At 48.0% G+C, this 22,378-nt stretch overlaps 1 protein-coding gene across 1 annotated transcript; it reads left to right on the plus strand.

Annotated features, from left to right (window-relative positions):
- Positions 1-9,356: 9,356 nt before the first annotated feature.
- IVD (isovaleryl-CoA dehydrogenase) lies at positions 9,357-21,263 on the plus strand. The gene is made up of 12 exons (XM_065941051.1): positions 9,357-9,557; positions 11,103-11,192; positions 11,434-11,485; positions 12,828-12,997; positions 13,434-13,527; positions 14,526-14,662; positions 15,968-16,064; positions 17,085-17,178; positions 17,688-17,769; positions 18,401-18,505; positions 18,611-18,683; positions 19,352-21,263. Exons 1-12 carry the CDS (start codon positions 9,405-9,407, stop codon positions 19,483-19,485), a joined length of 1,281 nt encoding a protein of 426 aa, XP_065797123.1. The 5' UTR covers positions 9,357-9,404; the 3' UTR covers positions 19,486-21,263.
- The last annotated feature ends 1,115 nt before the right edge of the window (positions 21,264-22,378 follow it).

The raw sequence follows: 22,378 nt of genomic DNA on the forward strand, positions 1-22,378 counted from the left end.
CCTCCAATGGAAGTTGGTTAACTCCTTACATGCCACCACACATTTAGGGGGAAAGGCCCTTCAAAAATTACTAAAAAGGTCCCTCAGAGAAACAGGCCTCCAAACAATTATAAGGCAAATGGTCTCCTCTTGTCCCACTTGCCAATTAAACAACCCCCAAGGAACTCGAAGACCCCAGCTGGCCCAGCCCGCCCAACGATGTGGGACCTATTCAGGAGAGGACTGGTAGATGGACTTCACCCAGATGCCAGTTTCTCAAGGGTATAAATACCTATTAGTCATGATAGATACATTCACAGGATGGATTGAAGGTTTTCCCACCTGGATTGAGAAGACTGAGGAGGTGGTAAAAAAACTGCTCCGTGAAAGCATTCCAAGATTTGATCTGCCTAGGTCATTACAAAGTGACAATGGGACATCATTTACTTCTAAGGTCACCCGAGGAGTCTCTAAAGCATTGGGCATTACTTATTATCTCCATTGTACCTAGAGGCCTCAGTCTTCAGGAAAAGTAGAAAGAGCAAACCAATTCTTAAAATCAGCGATAAAAGAAATAACCCAGGAGACCTCCCTGGGATGGAAGGAGGCTTTACCAATAGCCCTCTGCCGCACCCGTATTGCCCCTAAGGAACAGGTTGGTCTTAGTTCGTATGAGATGCTATATGGGAGACCTTTTGTTTATGTCAGTGACCTCTTCCTAGATCCTGAGGTTCAGACTCTCCAGTCTTCCATGGCCATTGGGCAATTCCAACAGGATATACGCTTGTGGGGTATGAACCAGGACCCAAAAGACTCTAAGGAGTCACCATTATATGCTCCAAGGACTCAAGTCGTAATTAAAGTCTGGAAAGATGGGTCCCCAAAGGCTCAACTCCAGCCCACATGGAAGGGCCCCTACCCTGTAATACTTTCTAGCCCCACAGCAGTCAAGGTATCAGGGCGTGACTCTTGGATTCACTACTCACAAGTCAAGCCGTGGAAGAAAACAGAAGAGGACACTCAATATACCTGTGAGCCCCTGGGAGATCTCAGATACCTAGTCAGAACTACAAATGAGTGCCACTCTAATGAACACCCCCAAAATCTGGTTTCTGGGGATAAGATTTCTCAGGATAGCTCTAAAGAGACAACACAACTTGGCAGAGATTGTACTCCAAAACAAGCAGGAAATAAATCTTCTGATCCCTGAACAAGGAGGGACTTGAGCCATCCTGGTGATGTGAATTTAGAATTGGCTAATGCCTACACATGGACATCACCAGATGGTCAACATCAAAATCAGATTGATTATATTCTTTGCAGCCAAAGATGGAGAAGCTCTATACACTCAGCAAAAACAAGACCGGGAGCTGACTGTGGCTCAGATCATGAACTCCTTATTGCCAAATTCAGACTTGAAGAAAGTAGGGAAAACCACTAGACCATTCAGGTATGACCTAAATCAAATCCCTTATGATTGATTATACAGTGGAAGTGAGAAATAGATTTAAGGGACTAGATCTGATAGACAGAGTGCTTGATGAACTATGGATGAAGGTTCATGACATTGTACAAGAGACAGGTATCAAGACCATCCCCATGGAAAAGAAATGCAAAAAGGCAAAATGGTTGTCTGAGGAGGCCTTACAAATAGCTGTGAAAAGAAGAAAAGCAGAAAGCAAAGGAGAAAAGGAAAGATATTCCCATCTGAATGCAGAGTTCCAAAGAATAGCCAGGAGAGATAAGAAAGCCTTCCTCAGCAGTCAGTGCAAAGAAATAGAGAAAAACAACAGAATGGGAAAGACTAGAGATCTCTTCAAGAAAATTAGAGATACCAAGGGAACATTTCATGCAAAGATGGGTTTGATTGACAAGCCTCCAATACTCAATTTCCCTCTCAATTGGGAACTCTCAACTTTAACTGGGGTTCAAATTACAACCACCTTAAAAAACAAAGCACCCAGTTCCGTTCCCTCCAAGTTAATACCTACCTTCGATTAACAGTCAAAATTCTCAAAATAAATAAATGAATATTTTTTAATTAAATACAATTTTTTTTTTATCATTCCAAGACTTTGCTTTCCAGTGCAGTGGATTCAGGTTCCATCCCACATGCTTCAAGGCCAAGAAAACCTAAACAGAAAACAATTTCAATAAAGACTTCAAAAAAAAAAAAATCCACGTTAAAAATAAATGGAATTCCCTGGCAGTCCAGTGTTTAAGACTCTGCTCTTCCACTGTAGGAGGCCCAGGTTCCATCCCTCATCAGGGAACTAGGATTCCACAAGCTGTGCCACCCAGCCAAAAACAAACAAACAAACAAAATCTCATGAACTCATTGTTCTCTTGCCTTACAATTAGGCTTAAAGGCAAAAAAAATTTTGTAAGGTACCTAAAGTTGGCAAATTCAGAGGGACAGAAAGTATACAGGTTACCAGGGACAGGGAGGAAAAGTGAAGGGGGAGTTGTTTTTAACATATACAGTTTTTGTTTAGCATGATTAAAAAGTTCACAAAATTGGGATGGATACTAGTGAAAATGGATAGTAGTGATGGCTGCACTATATTGTGAATGTATTTAATGCCGCTGAACCGTACACTTAAATATGGCAAATTTTATGTATATTTTACCCTGGTGGCTCAGGTGGTACAGAATCTGCCTGAAGTGCAGATGACCCAGGTTTGATCCCTGGATCAGGAAGATCCTCGGGAGAAGGGAATGGCTACCCACTCCAGTATTCTTGCCTGGAGAATCCCACCAGCTAGAGTCCCAAAGAGTCGGACATGACTGAGTGACTAAGAACCACCACCACTAGAATTTTAAAATAAAATGTAATGAGGCTCAACAAAGTGTACCACCTTTAAGCATACAGGTCAATAAATTACTGCCCCCTCCAGAGATGAGCACTATCCTGACAGGAAATCACCCTCTATGAGTACTGTCTCTTCTCGAACTTCACATAAATTGATGTGTCCATTTCATCACTGTTAAATAGAACGGAATGAATTGCTCAAAATATCGTTTTTTGAATCTATAAAAGATCTGAAGTCTGCCCTTTTATTCTCAACATTAGTAAATTGCAATTTGTCTTTTTTCTTGATCAGTCTTGTTAGGGCTTATAATTTTTATGTTGATTTTCTTGGTTATCCTCTTTAATAATTATTCATTTCCATCTATATTTGGGATTATAATTTACTGTTCTTTTCCTAGGTTCTTAAAATAGAAGGATAGATAAATCCATTTCAACTTTTACCTTCTCCAGTATATGCATTGACAACTATAAACTTCCCTCTAAGGGCCAGGTAGTTGAATCTCACAAGTTTTGCTAAGTCCTATTTTCATTATTTATCTTTCCTTTAAAAGCATGTTCTAATTTCCATTGTGATTTCATCTTTCATCTATGAGTAATCTGGCTCCCTGACTCATTACTCTACCAAAGCAGTTTTTGATAAGGTTGTATGAAAGTAAATTTTATAACAGGATAAGAAAAATTATATATTTGGCTGAATCACATAGCTTGTGGGATCTTAGTTCCCCGGGGCCAGGGGAAACTGTGTCCCCTACACTAGAAGCTCAGAGTCAACCACTGGACTGCCACAGAAGTCCCAAGATAAGAATAAATTGAATGTTAAAAAAATGTTCTCTGCCCTTTAGCTTCCTCTCTCCCCTCTACTGTGCATTGTGTATCTGCATTTTGCATCAGCAAAACCTTCCCCATTGGCAGGAATACCTGCTCAAGCACAAAGAGTAGTATTGCAGCATCAATAAGATAATTCCTTAAAATAACATTCCGTCTTGATCTTGTAAGACTGTCACAATGGCCTATGACAATGGACTGATCTGGATAGTATAAACTGCATAAACTGGATTGTGTAAACACATCATCTAATGATATGGTCCCCAAAGTTTTTGGCACCAGGGACCAGTTTTATGGAAGACAATTTTTCACAGTCAGGGCAGGGTGGGTGTGGTTTTGGGATGATTCAAGTGCATTACATTTATCATGCACTTTATTTCTATTGTAATTACATCAACTCCACCTCAGATCATCAGGCATTAGATCCTGGAGGTTGGGAACCCCAAATCTAATGTACGGCCCTCTGTCTCAAAAAGTTTATGTAACTGACTTCTCACAGGCAGAACAGTTCTCAGAACCCAAATTTGAGGGTTACAGTCCTCAAATTTGGCTCAAATTTCTTTCATAGATTGACTCTTGATTAATTTTTCATTGATATACACTTGGTGTAGTGGGCAGGATACCAGAGACACACACCAGAAGATACCTGGAAGACACCTCAGATTGGCACTCAGTACCAGCATGGGTATTTTGAGCCTCGCTAGCTTCTCAGCATCTCTCACCAGGTTCTCACTGGTTCTCATCTCTTACTGGTGCATTCTCCTGATACATCCAGAGCTTATGTATGTATCATGATGATCCTGAAAGTTTGATCTGGACTAGTTTTTATTCATCTTAAGGGGCACCCATGCATTTCCTAGGCAGGGTCCCAGGGGGATCTGCAGAGAAAGTCCAGGGAAAACATATGTGGCTGATTTTTGTTAAGTTAGACTTAAACTAAAGAAAAAAAGGGGTAAATTGATACATGGTCTGAACAAAATTTTTTGTTAGTGAAATGAGACAGAGTTCTTCAGCTCTGAAGCACAAAGGGATATTTTGCTCCTATCAGCCACAGGCTACCCTCAGATGTGTCAATCCTCACCATGTGCAGTGGTCCTCAAGGGAACCTGCTAGGAACCCACTATGATCATTAAGTGGGGGACACCACAGAGGCTAATAACTTAGTGCTCCAACCATGCATGACAGTCTAAAGACTGTCACCAGGAGAAACAGACATGTGAGAGATGCACTGACCCAAGGGTAACTCCTGGGGAAGCTAGTGCACATCCAGTCCACCACACTGTCCTCAGAAAATTGTTCAGATGGTATCTCACACCTGACCCAGACTACCAAATCAATAATGGGAACCTGTGCCTCAAGGGCCCAGCAACTCTTGGATGAGCAGCCACCTGGGAACTTCAGCTGGGTTTACATATAACACCCAAGAAACTGACACTTGCAAGTACGTAACTCAAAGGCAAGGTCTCACCAACAATCATTTGTTCCTGAGATGGCTAAAATGGGGCACTTTTGATTTACCTAAGTTGGTTTATTTGCACACTAAATTAGAAAAAGCAGGCTTACGATCAAACAGCTAGAATGGAGACATTTTAATTGGCACCTGGAAGCCTCAAAGTAAGGGACTGATAAAATGGCTTCATTGCAAGAGACAAATCAGAAATTATCAGAAACAGTGACTAGATTAGAAAAGACTCCATAAGTCATCACTGCTTCTCCTCCTTTCTCTTCTCCTTCTTTGGCTCTTTTGTATCAAAGGATACAAAAGGAAGAACTTGTGGAATCTAAGGGAAACGACAAAGACACCCCTAAGGTAATAGTCACCCCCTTTAAGGAGAAACCTACACGTAGAGGGGAACCTGCTTTTACCTTTACACCCTTGGACTAGGACAGAATTTAAGACCTTAACTAAGGAATTTCCAGATTGTTCACAGGATCCCTTGGGTTTTGCTAAACAATTTCATCGTATAGTAAGAATTTACAAGCCTGGATATTCAAACTTACACCAGCTTGTACTTTTACCAGTCCTTGAAAGTGCAAATAAAGCAACAGAATGACTCCAAGAGATAAACTGGAAGGCACCCATGGAAGATTTTCACAATCATGAGTCTGCAGATCACAGGAAATGTAGAGAACTTGACCACAATCGGTATCAGGTTATTCTGAAAATCTTCCCCACCTGTGGGGTAGGGGGTGGGGCTTGATGTGAAAGGCAGTGAGCTGAAGAAAGCATTTTGGTATGGATAAGCTGACAGAACCTGGCTTTTGTCTTAGCTGTGTTTGAAACCTTGGACTAATGGGATACTGTAAGAAGAATCAAAAAGCATTGTTATTAAATATGTAACTTCCTTTATCCCTCTTTGCAATGGATGGTATTATTTTCATTTAAAAATGATGAAACGAGAGACTTGCCTGGCAGTCCAGTGGTTAACATATTGAGCTTTCACTGCAGGGGGCACAGGTTCCTTCCCTGGATGGGGAACTAAAACTTGCATGCTGCATTGCAGCCAAAAAATAGGGAATAAATAGAAAATAAATAAATTTTAAAAATAAAGACAATGAAAGGGAATTCCCTGACAGTCCAGTGGTTAGGATTCTGCATTCTCACTGGCAAGGGCACAGGTTCAACCCCTGAACTGTGAACTAAGATTCCACAAGCCATGTGGCACAGCCAAAAAAACACAAAAAACATAATGAAGTAAAGTCCGACAAGATCCAAGACACTTGTCTAAATTTCCATATCCAGGTAGCAGGATTGCAACACTGTTCCTGGACTCAGGGCACTAAACTATCTGAGATGAATTGTTCAAGCGCATTGACACCCTCCCCCACCCCTAACACACACACACACACACACACACACACACACACACACACACACACACACACAAGTGGAAAACTGCAAAGGAGGCAAAGGGACAGAAGCTGAATTCTATCTGCTCTCCTCTTTCCCCTCATACATGATTCTTCCCTTCTGCCTCCCTGACATGGAGTGGTGTTGCAGCAAAAACAGAGGTAAGTGAACAGCCTTTGGCACACACCAGCCAAACAGGCCTACAAGAGTTAAACAATCTCCATTATTCTTTATCTGTTACCACTAGCAAAAACTTGTAGCTGGACTTCTACTTCTAATGACTCTCTGCTAATGACTCTCTGACTCTGTATAGATTGCCCTCTGGACTTGGCATTCTTTTCCCCCTACACTCTCTTATAGCATTTTGCATTTCAGAAAGAAAGTCATGGGCTGCTAACCTCAGGGAAACAAGACTGGTTTCTAAGTTGTCTGATGCCAGCTGGGGCCATTTTGAAACTCTGCAAGAGAAAAAAAAAAAAAGCAAGACCTCCAAGAGGATATAAAACCTCTCCCTATTCCCAAGAAAGGGGAGCACAGGTCTTGAGGCACTAGTCTGCTGTGTTTCCCTTTTGCCTGGCAAAAATAATAAAGCCACTCTTTTCTGTTTCCTCCAAACTCTGTCTGCATATATCTATTTGGCATTGGTGGAGAGGGAGCCAAGATTAGAACCCTGTGATGGGTACAAATCCTTTCTGTGTCCCTGTTTTTTGTTTGTTGTAAAGAGACTTCAGCCTCCTAGACCTTCCCTGAGTGCCAAAGGGCAGGTTTAAATAGTTGCTAAACAGAAAAATGAGGGACGGCAGAAACAAAGGCGCAATCAAGAAATTATAGTACAATAATAAAGCAGGGGACTGGTTCCTCCTCAAGGAATATACCTAACAATATCTTTGAGTTCTTCTGCTGGAACTAAGGCCACCCCTGTGGAGAATAGTAACTTTAGGCTGAGCACCAGATTTCTGGAATAACCCTGTTACCTCACCACCAACCATTGAGAAGAAAGTCTGCATATAGTGGAAGATCAGGAAGACTCTGATCCCCATCTCCTAACCTACCGCCCCAAATGGTTAACTGCATTTAGCTTCCCCGCTCTCTCCCTTTAAAAACGTTCAGTTAGTGAAGAATCTTCACAGAGTTGGTTCTTGGACAAGAGTCTGCCTTCAACCCAGGTTGCCCTCTAAATAAAGCAATCCTTTCTTTTCAACCAACACAAGTCTTTCCAGTGGGGAGCAGCCCAACCTGAGTTGGATCCACCCCTACCCCACCCCTGTTAAAAATAAGCCCTGACTTCTGTTCTTAGGTATATTAAATTGGAAGACAGCAACTCCTTAACAATCCTTTCCCATAGAATTCTGTCAAAGTCAAATTCTCCTACATAATAAAGCAAATTTTCCTGAGTTATAACCAGCATGCACCCTAGAGCAAGTGTTCTTCTCCTAGATATGCTCTGACAATGTATTGGCAAACATGGGGCATTCGGTGTTTTTCTGTTGGCAGTTTTGTTGTGGTTGTTAGGGCAGAAAGTGAAGAAGAACTTAAGATCCTCTTGACGAAAGTGAAAGAGAGTGAAAAAGTTGGCTTAAAGCTCAACATTCAGAAAACTAAGATCATGGCATCCGGTCCTATCATTTGATGGCAAATAGACGGGGAAACAGTGGAAACAGTGGCTGACTTAATTTTTCTGGGCTCCAAAATCACTGCAGATTGTGATTGCAGCCATGAAATTAAAAGACGTTTACTCTTTGGAAGGAAAGTTATGACCAACCTAGACAGCATATTAAAAAGCAGAGACATTACTTTGTCAACAAAGGTCTGTCTAGTCAAGGCTATGGTTTTTCCAGTGGTCATGTATGGATGTGAGCGTTGGACTATAAAGAAAGCTGAGCACAGAAAAATTGATGCTTTTGAACTGTGATGTTGGAGAAGACTCTTGAGAGTCCCTTGGATTGCAAGGAGATCCAACCAGTCCATCCTAAAGGAGATCAGTCCTGGGTGTTCATTGGAAGGACTGATGCTGAGGCTGAAGCTCCAATACTTTGGCCACCTGATGCGGAGAACTGACTCATTTGAAAAGGCCCTGGTGCTGGGAAAGACCCAGCAGGGCGGGAGGAGAAGGGGATGACAGAGGATGAGATGGTTGGATGGCATCACCAACTCAATGGACATGGGTTTGGGTGGACTCCGGGAATTGGTGATGGACAGGGAGGCCTGGCGTGCTGCGGTTCATGGGGTCGCAAAGAGTTGGACACTACTGAGAGACTGAAGGGAACTGAACTGTGGTTTTAAACTGTTTTGGCCCTGCCAGCGGCAAAAGTGAAAAAGTGTTAGTCGATCAGTCTTCTCCTACTCTTTGCGACCCTATGAACTGTAGCCCTCCAGGCTCTTCTGCCCGTGGAATTCTCCAGGCAAGTATACTGGAGTGGGTTGCCATTCCCTTCTCCAGGGGACCTTCCCCACCCAGGGATCAAACCGGGGTCTCTGGCGGGCGAGATCCTATTTCTCCCACCAGGAATCGAACCTTCCTTGGTGAGTGGAAGCGTTGAGGGACGTTCAGCGAGTTTCCTGATTATGGTTTTAACAGTTGCTTTCCCGCAGATGTCTGCAGTTAGGTACTGCTATTTTTAACGCACTGGGGATACTACATCCTCTACTCAAAAAGACTCTTTCTGCTCTTTCACTTTAAAAAACAAAAACAAAAACACGCAACCTGGACAAGTCGCTGGCAGATCCAGCTTCCCCACCAAGCACACCCACCTCGCCGGGTTTGTGCCTGATTGGCTGGTGCCTGAAAGCCCGTCCTTTAGCGGGCAGCTGAGGATGATTGACTGCTGGAGACCCACCCCCTCGCCGATTGGGTGGCGGCAGCGAAGCCGGGGATAGGTGGAGCTCGCAGGGCTGGCTCTCAGCTGCTTGTGCTCCCGCTCCAGGGGCAAGGCAGAGATGGCGGCTGCAGCTTGGTTACTGGGTCGGCGCGTGGCGAGCTGGAGGACGCGACTGCCGCTGCATTCGCTTGCTGGCCGGATTACCCAGCGGGCCAACTCGCTGTTGCCCGTGGACGATGCAATCAATGGGCTAAACGAGGAGCAGAAGCAGGTAGGGAGGCTCACCCTCCTTCTGCCCCTTATCCGTAGTCGGTGGTCACCCGGGCGCTCTTCTGCCTGGCACTCACCCAGTAGCGATGACTGATCTGCGGGCTCTGAGCGCGCCAGCGCGGGGGCGGCCGCGGGCCTGAGCCTCCGGTCTGTGGAGGCATTAAGGCCTGATTGCGGAAGTTAGGCGAGGAGTCGAGGACAGGAACGCTCCTGGGAGACGGGAGTCGGGGGAGTATGAGGGGATGTTTTGGTGAATCTGCAGAGGATTACCCTCGTTTGCCAATAGGGCAATCAATCTCTTTGAAGGCCTCTTACTCCTCAAAACTGCCTAAGGCTGTGGTTCTCAAACCTGGTTAATCATCACCATTAAATCTTTTTCAAATACACATCTTGGGGTTGGGGGTGGGTTTGAAATGCACAGGGGAGTCTGGCTATAATTCTTCAACCTGTGGAGTCAAACACAAAGCTGAAACTTGAAAGAGGTTGTTACAAATGAAGCAGAACCAGAGTTATTCCTGGTGGAAGGAGACTGTTCACTTGGACACTGGCTTGAACTCCCAAGAAATGCGATTCTCCTTTGGTCCTCAGCAAGTGCCTGAGGTTGCTGAGAACTCCAAAAATCCAGTTGCATCAGGCAGCAAGCAGACCGAGCTTCAAATCATCTCAGGCAGAAAGTGCTCAATCCCAGTTCGCAAGATTTCCTGCCAGAAGGATTCTCCTGCCAGAGGAGTTCCTAATCTCTTGTTGTTGTTATCCCTGTCCTTCAATATCTCCTGGAGTTTGCTCAAACTCATGTCCATTGAATTGGTGATGCCATCCAACCATCTCATCCTCTGTCATCCCCTTCTCCTCCCGCCTTCAATCTTTCCCTGCATCAGGGTCTTTTCCAATGAGTCAGTTCCTTGCATCAGGTGGCCAAAGTATTGGAGCTTCAGCTCCAGCATCAGTCCTTCCAATGAACATATGCTGTCTAGGTTTGTCATAGCTTTTCTTCCAAGGAACAAGCTCTTATCTCTTTTTGAATTATCTTTTTTAGCCAAAGGTTAATGGGCAAAAAAAAAAAGCCGGACACATGCCAAGAACTGAAGGGAGCATGTCTGGAGATGAGAAGGGTACTGGGGAAGGCTGGAAGAGCTTGCAGGGCTTACCTCACAGGGCCTTCGGGTCCTGGGTAACGAGTTTGTCTTTTTTTTTTTTTAACGATTAAAAATTGAAGTATAGTTAATTTACAATGTTGTGCTAGTTTCAGGTGTATAGCAAAGTGATTCAGTTATACATATACATGTATAAGAAGTTGTCTTTTAAAGACAATGGGAGCCCATGGAATGATCTACGTAGGGGAGTGACATTTAAAAACTAATCTTTAAAAAGAGAGGTGAGGATCACCTCTAAGGAAGCATAAACTAGTGGGGCCTCTCAGTTTTATGCTGTTTGGTGAGGCTATTTGTGTCCTGTTTCTCTGAAGCTGTCCTCAGTAGTGGAGACACTGTCCTCAGCGGCAATTATGTATTGTTTCAGCTACATCCGTCCACCTCTCTCCCTCTAGCTTCGTCAGACCGTGGCTAAGTTCCTTCAGGAGCATCTAGCCCCCCAGGCCCAGGAGATCGACCAAAGTAATGAGTTCAAGAACCTGCGAGTAAGTCGTGAAGCCCAGACTGAGAGGGACGGGGGTGGGGTCAGTCTGGGAGCTGGACTGGGCTGGGCTGGGAATTGCACTGTTGCCTGGCAAGACTCACACAGTCTTCTGGTGGATAAAAGCCCCCTAAGAATGCAGCCCCTTTCTGGGAAGCCCTTGCGTCTCATTGTTCCAGAGGTACCTGGCACCTATGACTGGCTGCCTTCTCACAACCCACTATGTGTCTCGGTTCTATTGGCAGGAGTTTTGGAAGCAGCTGGGGAACCTGGGAGTTTTGGGCATCACAGCCCCTGGTGAGTGTGGTTTCTTTCCCTATAGAGCTTTTTATTGCATGTCCTTTAACACATTTCCCAAAGAAGAAGGAAAGGAGAGGAAAAGTCTTACTCAAAATAACCCAGAATCTGCTTCCTCTTGGACTTGAGAAAGTACACATTAAGTCACCCAGAGAAGAATAAACTGTTCTGTTTCTTTAGGCAGTGATGTTAAGAAGATAAAGATCAGTGTGGTTCACCCAGACTCTTGAACTCTGTACACTTAAGAAGTTTCCTCAGATGATCTGGGGAGTTTAGAAAACTCCAGATCAAGCAGTGATCTTAATACCTCAGGCTTACTGCCTCCCCTAGTCCCTAAGTTCTGCCCTACCAGTAGTGTGAAGGGAGAACCACTCAGGGCAGTGTGTCCCTGTGGGGGATGCCTGTGTGTCCTCTGCCCACAGATTGACCCAAGAGCTCATTTGGAAGCAGACTGGGGGGTGTTTGGGGAGAGGGACACCCATCTGAGCCTCCATGTGAGGTGGCCAGATGGTGTATTTAAGAGACTATCCCTCGGGGCCTATCCAGAGTCCCCTATAGGCCTTACTACTTGTTTTCAGGAGATGAGGGCAAGGAGCTGGTGGGCTTTGTTTCAGATGTTAGCCTCTGATGCAAAGGCTGGCCTGGCTTACAGTGCCCAGTAAAGAGATGAGCCTGCAGCTTCGCCAGCCAAAACCTGGATGGCCCACCCTGCTCTGGCCTGTGTTCACTGGGCATTAGAGTAAAGGTGGACCATAATATTCTCCTTACACCCTCCCCTCACCACTTGGAGACAATTCTTGGGATTTTAAGCTGATTGTAGAAATTTTACATCATGAGTAATGATGTAGCCACATAAAAATTAATTTAGACTTACGCACTTCTTAAGCTCTCTGAGTAGTGAATGCTCAGGTCTTCTTGTCTTCATTAAGAGGTCTGTCTGAGATAGGGAATTCCCCAGTGATCCACTGGTTAGGACTCCGTGCTTTTACTGCCAAGGGCCCAGGTTCAATCCCTAGTTGGGGAATTAAGATCCCAAAAACTGCATGGTGTGGCCAAATAAATAAATAAAATCATTTTTAAAAACAGCTCCGTTTGGGATAAAGCAGGAGTTGCAATGACTGTTTTCTGAACCACACCTTAGTTGACCAGAGGCAGCAGAAAAAACTAAAACTAGTCCTGTGAGCTTGCAAGCAGGGTTCACAGCCATCAGCCTATTGACTTTGCTAGAGGGAACTTGGAATAGGTGCTGTCACAGTATTCCTCTACAGCGTGTAAGACAGTATCTTCATTTAACCTGGTCTGCCTTTTCCACTCCCCTGCACCCCCCACTCTCCACCCCCAGTTCTGTATGGTGGTTCTGGCCTGGGCTTCCTGGAACACGTGCTGGTGATGGAGGAGATATCCCGAGTGTCTGGAGCGGTGGGGCTCAGTTATGGAGCCCACTCCAACCTCTGTATCAACCAAATTGTGCGGAATGGAAACGAGACCCAGAAGGAGAAGTACCTCCCCAAGGTGAGGAAATGGGGCTGGAGGAACACACCAGCATGAAGCTCCTCTCCCACTGGGGAGGAATGAATGGTCAGACTTGCTTTCTGTAGCAGGCTGCCCTGAATCTGCTAGGCCGTGGAAGGGGTCAGAGATTTGCTTTAAAATGCTTCAGTCAAAAAAAATAAACAGGACCAGAACACCCAAGTTGTCACTGAACAACGTTTACTTGAGCACTTTAAGAAACAGAAGCCTCAGACTAGCTTCCCTTGCAAAGGAAATGATGGGAAAAGGAGAGAAAGCTTCAGCCTTGTGGATACAGGGCTTCTCTTCTAGGACTTTTCCTGTACCCGGATCTGAGAGGACTTGGAGGGGTGTCACTTGACCAGGCAAGACGTGGTCTCAGTGAGTCCCTACTGGGTACTTCAGGTCATAATGAAACCCTTTGGGGTTTTTCTTGCAGCTGATAAGTGGTGAATACATCGGAGCCCTGGCCATGAGTGAGCCCAATGCTGGCTCTGATGTTGTCTCCATGAAGCTGAAAGCAGATAAGAAAGGTGAGGCTGCTCTTGATTTGGGAGCTGAAATGGGCAGAGGGACAGACCAATGGGTTGACTGGAGGTGCCTCTGCTGGGTTTCCAGAAGCATTTGCCAGCTGGACAGTTTTTTGTGAACAGAAGTGGTGGTGGACTGACTGGCTAAGACAGGTCTACACCGCTTGTGCAAGTAGCCAACTTCCTCTCCTTCAGTTCAGTTCAGTTGCTCAATCATGTCTTGACTCTTTGCAACCCTATGGACTGCTGCATGCCATGCTTCCCTGTTCATCACCAACTCCAACAGCTTGCTTAAATTCATGTCCAACGAGTTGGTGATGCCATCCAACCATCTCATCCTCTGTTATCCTCTTCTCCTGCCTTCAGTCTTTCCCAGCATCAGGGTCTTTGCCAATGAGTCAGTTCTTTGCATCAGGTGGCCAAAGTATTGGAGTTTCAGCTTCAGCATCAGTCCTTCCAATGAATACTCAGGACTGATTTCCTTTAGGATTGACTGGTTTGATCTCCTTGCTATCCAAGGGACTCTCAAGAGTCTTCTCCAACACCACAGTTCAAAAGCATCAACTCTTTGGTGCTCAACTGTCTTTACAGTCCAACTCTCACATCCATACATGACTGCTGGAAAAACCATAGCTTTGACTGACGAACTTTTGTTGGCAAAGTAATGTCTCTGCTTTTTAATATGCTAAGTTTGTCATAGCTTTTCTTCCAAGGAGCAAGTGTCCCTTAATTTCATGGCTGCAGTCACCATTTGCAGTGATTTTGGAACCCAAAAAAATCAAGTCTCTCACTGTTTCCATTTGTTTCCCCATCTATTTGCCATGAAGTGATGGGACCCGATGTCATGATCTTAGTTTTTTGAATGTTGAGTTTTAAGCCAATTTTTTCACTCTCTTCTTTCACTTTCATCAAGAGACTCTTCAGTTCTTTGCTTTCTGCTATAAGAGTGGTGTCATTTGCATATCTGTGGTTATTGATACTTCTCCCGGCAATCTCCTTAGGAGATCACTATGTCCTGAATGGCAACAAGTTTTGGATCACCAATGGTCCTGATGCAGATGTCCTTGTTGTCTACGCTAAGACTGATGTGACTGTTGTGCCAGCTTCTCGGGGCATCACAGCCTTCGTTGTGGAGAAGGTGAATGTGGGGGAGTTATGGTGGGAGGCTGAGAATGGCACCAGCGATGACCTCCTTCAAGTGATCGCACAGGCCATCAGTGTGGTGCGCTCTGCCAAGCCTCCCTCCTGGAATGGGAATGGGGCAAGAGAGGAGACTGAAGGGAGGGTAGCCAAAACGTGGAGTCTGGGGAGGAAGGGTCAAATCCGAGGACAGTGGAACCATCCACAAAGCCAGGCTGTCTGGACGTCCTGAAAGATGAGGGCCATCGGGGTGTCAGGGGTACCTGGAGCGATCCGCCTGTGGGGTGAGTCTGGAGGATGCTGGTGGGGACCAGAGACTGCACCTTCCAAGTCTTGTCAGTAGAGGCACTGGGGAGACGGCAGGAGTTAGAGTGAAAAGTTCGAAGTTTCAGTTGGCTTTTAGCAATGGGAGAGAACTGAACCTTTTTTTTTTTTTTTTTTGGTAAAGAGAAAAACAAAATAGGAGAGAGAGAAAGTGAGATGTGTGAGAGTAAGCAAAGCACAATGGTGAACTGAGGAAGAGGAAGCAGGCCAGGGTGGGGGGCCAGTGTTAGTGGAGGAACCAGCTGCCTAATGGTTCCTAACGAGGAGGCCAGGGCCCCGGGGAGGGTGGACAGGGGAGTGGACAGTTTCAAGAATGAGTGTTGTAAAGATTTCCAGTATCCTGCATGGGGAGAGGATGGAGATTGTCCAACAGGGACTGGAGAACAAGAAAAGTGAGTAGCCCAAAGGACACGGCCGAGACGAGAACTCTCCTGGCTGGGCCGAGGTGCTCATGTCTCCTGGAGGAAAGTGATGTGCCTCCTGGAGGGCAGATGCAGATGCCCCTGCTGGGCACCTGCCTGACCGTTCTGCATCTGATGCGTGCAAAGCACACTGGATCGAGTTGATCCCAGTAGGGACTCCATGAGGTGCAAGTGGCAGAGGGACGAGGGGGCAAAGGAACTGAGTGGGCTGGGGCAGTGTCTTAGAAGTGACTTCCCCAGAGGAAAGGAACCACAACCAGGAAGAGTCAGAAGGGCCCTGGGGATCAGGTAGTTAACTGGGAGAAAAACTGCTCCTGTGAGAACTGGGGGAAATGCAGCCAACAGCAGGGAGGCTGGGGTAAGGTGTTAGGGCTGGCTTCTCCAGGAATGGGGCAGTCACATACAGAGTAGGGCCTGGTGAGTAGAACGCTGTTGTGTCAGGCAAGGATGGGGACTGGATGGAAAGATGGACACTTCCCAGGGGTCTTCCTTTTCCTTGGCCTCCTGGTGGAGGGGGTGGTGCTCTGTAATTAGGACCTCCTTTTATTCCCATAAAGGGGATGCCGGGCTTCAGCACCTCCAAGAAGCTGGACAAGCTAGGGATGAGGGGCTCCAACACCTGTGAGCTGGTCTTTGAAGACTGCGAGGTTCCTGGTGAGTCTGTGAAAATGAGGGAGTCCCTGTCCTGACCCCGTCAGACACTGAGAAAGCCTGACTCTTAGTCAGAGAGCCTCACCAGTGTTAGCTCACCAACCGCATGGGGCCAGACAGTAGGCCTGCCACTGTGCCCTGGCCCACGAGCCCAGAGGTGTGGGTCTCAGGCTGGACAGTTGTCCTTCCCGGCCAGAGCCCCTGCAGCTGCATGCCCGACTGTGGCTGCAGGGATGGGTGGTTTCCTGTGTGGACACACACTGTGCCTGGGACTGGCATTGCAGTCTCTGGGGTAGAAAGGTAAGCTCTGCCCTCCCCCACTCGCATCCTTCGGACTGCCTCATACGTACACTTGCCTGTGGAGCCAGTGTGGGGTAATCATTAACGACGCTGAAAAGCCGTCTGAATAAATGGGTGGAACTAGACTTGGTGAAGGAAAGACAGTTCAGTCTATGAGTATTTCTGCCCTGAAGTGAAAATCTGCCATGCTGTGGGAGAGCCAGCAGTCCCGTGATGCTCTGAGGAGACGGACGGCACAAACTTGATCAGTTAGGCTGGCTTTGTGCCTCAGCCAGAAACCATCCCTTCCCTGCTGCGATCCACCATCTGAGAGAAGGCACTTTGGTTATAAAGTGCATCTAGGGAGGGGTGATCAGTGCAGACTCCTCTGTCAGCAAGAAAAAACTCCACTAATGTTAAAGATGGGTCAGGGGTGTCAACCCTTTGCACTCAGCTTCCTGCCCACAGCCCCCCCAGGCCACCCAGTGTCCTCGCTTCCAGAGTGGGGATGTGCTCAGCAGTTTCCGTCACCAGCTCCAAATGGCCCATCTCCTGGGCAGCTTCATCCATGGACCTCACTGGGGAGGGAGGAGGGTTGTATTGACCAGAACCATCTCAACATAACCTGGGGCAAATTTTTCTACTGGCTTGTGAGAGAGCCCTGTTACTAAACCTAGCAGCTTTTCTAAAAATGAAGAGGCTGTGGACAGCTCACTCCCCTCTGACCGGTACTTTTCCCCATAGCTGCCAACATCCTGGGCCACCTAGGTAAGGGCGTCTACGTGCTGATGAGTGGGCTGGACCTGGAGCGGCTGGTGCTGGCCGGTGGGCCCCTTGGGTGAGTGCAAGGGATGGGGGTGGGGGGGTTGTCACAGTTCCTTGGCAGGTAGCCCCACTGCTGCTTCCCCTTGGGGGCCCACTGGAGCCACCTCCCGGCTGCTGCGCATCCTCTCCTGGAGGCAAAAAAGTTACCTTTCCTGTCACTTGTGCTTTCTTTGCACTGAAGGCAAATATCATTAGGTGACAGACAAAATACCTGAGGAGCCAGCCTGACTAGTTGCTCAGAACTTGAAGCAGGATGCCTGGGTTACATCTCTGCAGGGTCCCACCACTCCACCTGCTCTCAGGGGAAGGGACACAAGTGCTGGGCAGTCAGTGTGGTGACTGGGCAGGGGTGACAAGTGTCCTCAGGCTCCTGACTCCTGCCTCAGATGCCAGCTCCTTGTCTCACCTGGCTGCCCCCCCACCTCAGGCATTTCCACACTAGCATTCCCCCCCCCCCACACACACACACAACCTGCAGTGGGATGACAGCGAAGCCCCTCCTCAGTGTTTCTCTCCTCGCAGGATCATGCAGGCCGTCCTTGACCACACTATTCCCTACCTGCACATGAGGGAGGCCTTTGGCCAGAAGATCGGCCACTTCCAGGTGAGTGGGATAGTTTTGTGAAGATGTACTCATTCTCTGGTTTCAAGTTTTAACAAATGAGCAAATGGGACATGTGCTGTGGGCATTTACTCTTCTTCATCCAAAAATGAGCTTGAGGGAATTCCCTGAGTCCTCTGCACTGTACTGCAGGGGACCTAATTTCAATCCCTGATCAGGGAACTAAGATCTGGCAAGGCTCGGCAAGATCCGCCAAGCCTTGAGGTGTGACAAAAAAAACACAAACAAAAATGAATTTGAATATTTGCAGCACTGGTTTCCTCAGCCTGCTCCCTGGCTTTGGAAGCTGTCAGGCAATCCGTCTCCTGTCACCTCCCTGCTTGTTTGAGGTGAATAACGTAGGAGGGTTGGAGGGTGAAGCCCAGTTGGTTGTGGGGAGGGAGTAACATTTCAAGGCACGCTTTCTGGTCTGTAGGCAGACAACCAGGTCTGCGATTCAGCGGCAGCTAACTCCAGGCCTGCTGCCGTGTCTGCCCTCCTAGGCAAGTCCCATCGCCTCTCTGAGCCCAAGAGCCCCCAGTCCTGGCTGTCAGGTTGCTACTGCGGACAAGGGAACAATTCTGAGAGGAGTGTGTCTCCAGCACACTGACCTGTGACCTCCTTTTGTGCACAGTTAATGCAGGGGAAGATGGCAGATATGTACACCCGCCTCATGGCTTGTCGTCAGTACGTCTACAATGTTGCCAAGGCCTGTGATGAGGGCCACTACACTGCCAAGGTGAGGGCCGGCCCCAGGGGATGGCACACACCAGGGCAGGGGCGGAGTTGGGCCCCCTCCGCGCGGTCCTGGCTGACGCTGCTAACCCGGAGCCTCCGCCCACAGGACTGTGCGGGGGTGATTCTTTACTCAGCTGAATGTGCCACACAGGTAGCCCTGGACGGCATCCAGTGTTTGGGTGAGTGCCCCCTGCTCCCCACTCCCAGAACCTGTGGCCACCTCCAGGAAGAGGCTCCCCTCCACTCCTCACCCTGTGCTGCAGCTGAACTGTACTTTTAGTACAATTACGGGGAGGACATGGAAAAGCAAATGGGAAACCACCAGAGGCCACAAGTTGCTACTGTCTTCAGCAGTGCCCTCCTCTCATCTCCCCAGCCTGGTCCTGTCACTGGGAAATGGGGGAAAGGAGACACTTCAGAGGTGGAACAGCCTCAGTTCACTGCCGCACAGTGGTTAAGAGTGCAGGCTTGGGCCAGATGGCTGGATTCAAATCCTGGCTCTACCACTGACTGGCTTTGTGACTTGTGCAAGTTACTTCTCTTTGGGCCTGGCACCCAATAAGTACTATGCAGTAGTTTCCTGCCCGCCCACCCCCCCCCCCTTCTCCATGTCTGCCAGTGGTTCCCCTGCCTCTGCCTGGCATCCTCAGCACTCTGAGTGGCCTTCCGGCCACCCCCCCCACCACCCCTGTCCACCCTCCCTCTCACCACCTTTTGCTGCTTCTCTTCAATCAGTCTCTCCTCCTGGCCCATTTCTAGATGCTTGATCTTGTTTGCTTCCCTTGCTTTGCCCACTGCCTATCACTTTTCCCATTGTCCTTCTTCTCTGCCCCATCCATGGTTGCAGGTGGCAATGGCTACATCAACGACTTTCCCATGGGCCGCTTTCTGAGAGATGCCAAGCTGTATGAGATCGGGGCTGGGACCAGCGAAGTGAGGCGGCTTGTCATCGGCAGAGCTTTCAATGCAGACTTCCACTAACCCCGAGACCTTTCACCCCGCTTCCCAGCACCTTGAGGCCTTTCTCTGGAAGGACAGCTGCAGCAGCTCTCCTCCCAGCAGGCCCCACCCATCGGCCCAGGAGAAGTGTGCAGTGACTTAACATGGACACCTCAGGAAACAGGCTGGCTTCTCTGGGGCTTTAGTGACTGTGCCCTTGCTCTCTGACTTCAGAGCCTGGTGCTCACCCTCCCAGGAGGAGCACCTTTTCCTCGAATGAGCCTGTGCCAGGGAACCCTCTGCTCAAGTACACCATAAGTATTACCAAGTTCATTAATTTGAACTTGGTAGTCTCTTTTCTTTATGGGGAAAAATACCCACAAAACCTAGCCTTTGTTTCTGCCAGTTTCTGTGGGACATTAGCTTTCAGCAGTGTGTGAGTGGGCACTCCCACTGCAGCCTCCTTGGTCCCTCATTTTTTAGAGCTGGAATTCCATCACTCTGGGGCAGAACTCTAGGAACAGGCATTGCAGAACACCTTTGCCACCCAGAGTCCACACTGGGCAGAGGTCCACATGTTTGTGAAGGCCGGGCTCGATGCCTCCAGCACTACCCTGCCAGTGCCACTGTCCATTCCTGGCCATGTGACAGCCCCCAGCTGACTGGGCAGCAGGCTTGGGTTGGCTGGCTCGACTCCAGCCGAGGCTGCCTGCGCACATTTCTCTGGACACCCTATGGCTAATTTTGTTACCAGTCCACAGTGGCTGCTGCCATTTTGTATTAAACATATCATGAAACAAACCCATCTGCTTCTAAACTGGTGTGCTGGGGGAGAAGCAGTCTACTTGTCCCTGCCTTCTGTCTGACTCCGGCCCTGTGTCCTTGGAGTGCGGCTGATCCAGGCCCTGCTTCCAGCCTGCTCACTGCTGATGGGAAACGCAGGGGTGGAGTCAACCCACAGGAGAGAGGAGTGCTCAGTCCCCCTTTTCCAGATCTTACAGTGATTTTTAAAGAAAGGAGGGAGCCCAGAGTGGAAAGAGTCTTGGAGCCAGAGGAAACTTATAAATTGCTGGAAACCATCCCCATGTGTTTTTTTTTTTTTTTTTTTTTTTTAAGATTAAGACAATTTGGTTTTCCCCAAATCAGAACTGGAGCTAGAATCCAGATCAGCAGAAATAGGGGTTCTGAGAATGCCAGCCTGGAGCCCCAGTGCATGGCTGCTTGGATGGAGCACAGTCAGGGTGTGACAGTTTTGGGTTGTCCCACCCCATCTAAGGTCCCTAAAAGAGACCTGGTTTTCTTGGTCCGCAGCTAAGGAGCGCCTGTTCTGACTTTCGGTCCTGGCCTGTAGCCAAGAGCTGTTCCCAGCCTGACGCTCATGACAGGTGCTGTCAGCTCCTTGCCAACCCAGCCCAGTGCTGCGTGGAGGGGCTTGTGGCCCTGTCCCTTCACTTTCCCACCCTGCTCCCTACTGTGTTGGAGATGAATGTGGCTAAAATGGTGGTCTTGCTGGGCTTAAAATGTAACTGGGGACTTCCCTGGCAATCCAACGGTTAAGACTCTGCGCTTGCAATGCAGTGGATGCAGGTTTGATCCCTGGTTGGGGAATTAAGATCCCACATGGCGCAAGGTACAGGCAAAAAATAAATAATAATAAATCTGTAAAAATAATAAAGTGTAGCTGGAAGCCCAAAGACATCAGAATGGGGTATTTCAGCCAGTCAGTGAGGATAATGTAGCTCTGCCTCCAGCGTGGGGAGAGCAATGATTTTCCAGATGCTATATGTGAAATAAAAATATTTTAAAATAAAGCCAAAAAAGTGAAGTCTGAGTCGTGAACAATGGGAAAGCAGGGGCCATGTGGTTCTTGGAGTGTGGGGTTGATTACATGCATTGTGCAACTCTGCAGTGCCAGCTGCCAGCACCACTCCTTCCTGGGGCTGCCTCCTTCCACTCCAGTTTTAGGCAGGTCACTATCAGCCCAATTCCCCTGCTGACGACCATCCCGTTCTTTGTTTTCCTACTTGCCTGTCTGTCCTGACAGCAACAGAAGCTAAGGGAATGGTTTTCCAAGTGTGGTCTGGGCACACCCTTTATCAGAACTTGGCAACCTGTAAGAAAAAAAAAACAAAAAAACGGATTCCTGTATGGGCCCCAGACCTAATCACACCTCCAGGGATAATGAGGAGGTACAGGCAACCTTTTACAACAGCTGAGCTGGGGCCTAGAGGACACGCCTCCAGAGGCCTGAGTAACAAACTCATATAACCTGGTATGACACTTCTTCACCTATATAAATATTTCAAGTCTCATTTTGACATACTAACTCCTTGATCATGACAACCCAGTGCAAGACACAAAGCTGGCGCCGGCCCGCTTCCGGAAGATGGGTGAGTTGCCCACCGTAGGCGAAAAAACCGTAGGTGAACCGGCCACGCCCAGACGTGGAGCCAAGGCTGGTGTCAGCCAAGCGAGGGGTACTGAGAAGGAGCGCCTCTTTTTGATTTGGGGACTGACGCCCAGTCCACGTCCGCCTGACGGAACCGAGACCCGGGACGCTCAGTCGACAACCCCAGCCTAGGACAGGTCCAGGGTCCAGAGCCCTCCCTCTGCCAGACCTTCTCCCCCGAGGCGTCGCGCGCACCGCGGAGCTCGGCTCTGGCTCGCGAGCTCGGGCTCGGGCGCGGCTCCGCCAGCCCTGCGTGGAGCTCTCCTGACCCCTGTCGGCCGCCCGCCACAACTGCAAGGTGCTTGCGACCGGCGGCTCCCAGCCTCGTATTTCAAGATGCATAGGGCTCAACGACAGCCGGCTATTCTCTATCTTGTATGGCTTCATACAAGAAAGGCCACTTTTAATCAATTTAAAATTTAAAAAGAACATAAATTGAGAACAAAGGCCGGTTTGGGCGGGGGTGGGGGTTATTTGTTTTATGTG

The sequence above is a fragment of the Muntiacus reevesi genome, chromosome 7 (assembly GCF_963930625.1).
Source record: "Muntiacus reevesi chromosome 7, mMunRee1.1, whole genome shotgun sequence".
Taxonomy (NCBI): Eukaryota; Metazoa; Chordata; class Mammalia; order Artiodactyla; family Cervidae; genus Muntiacus; species Muntiacus reevesi.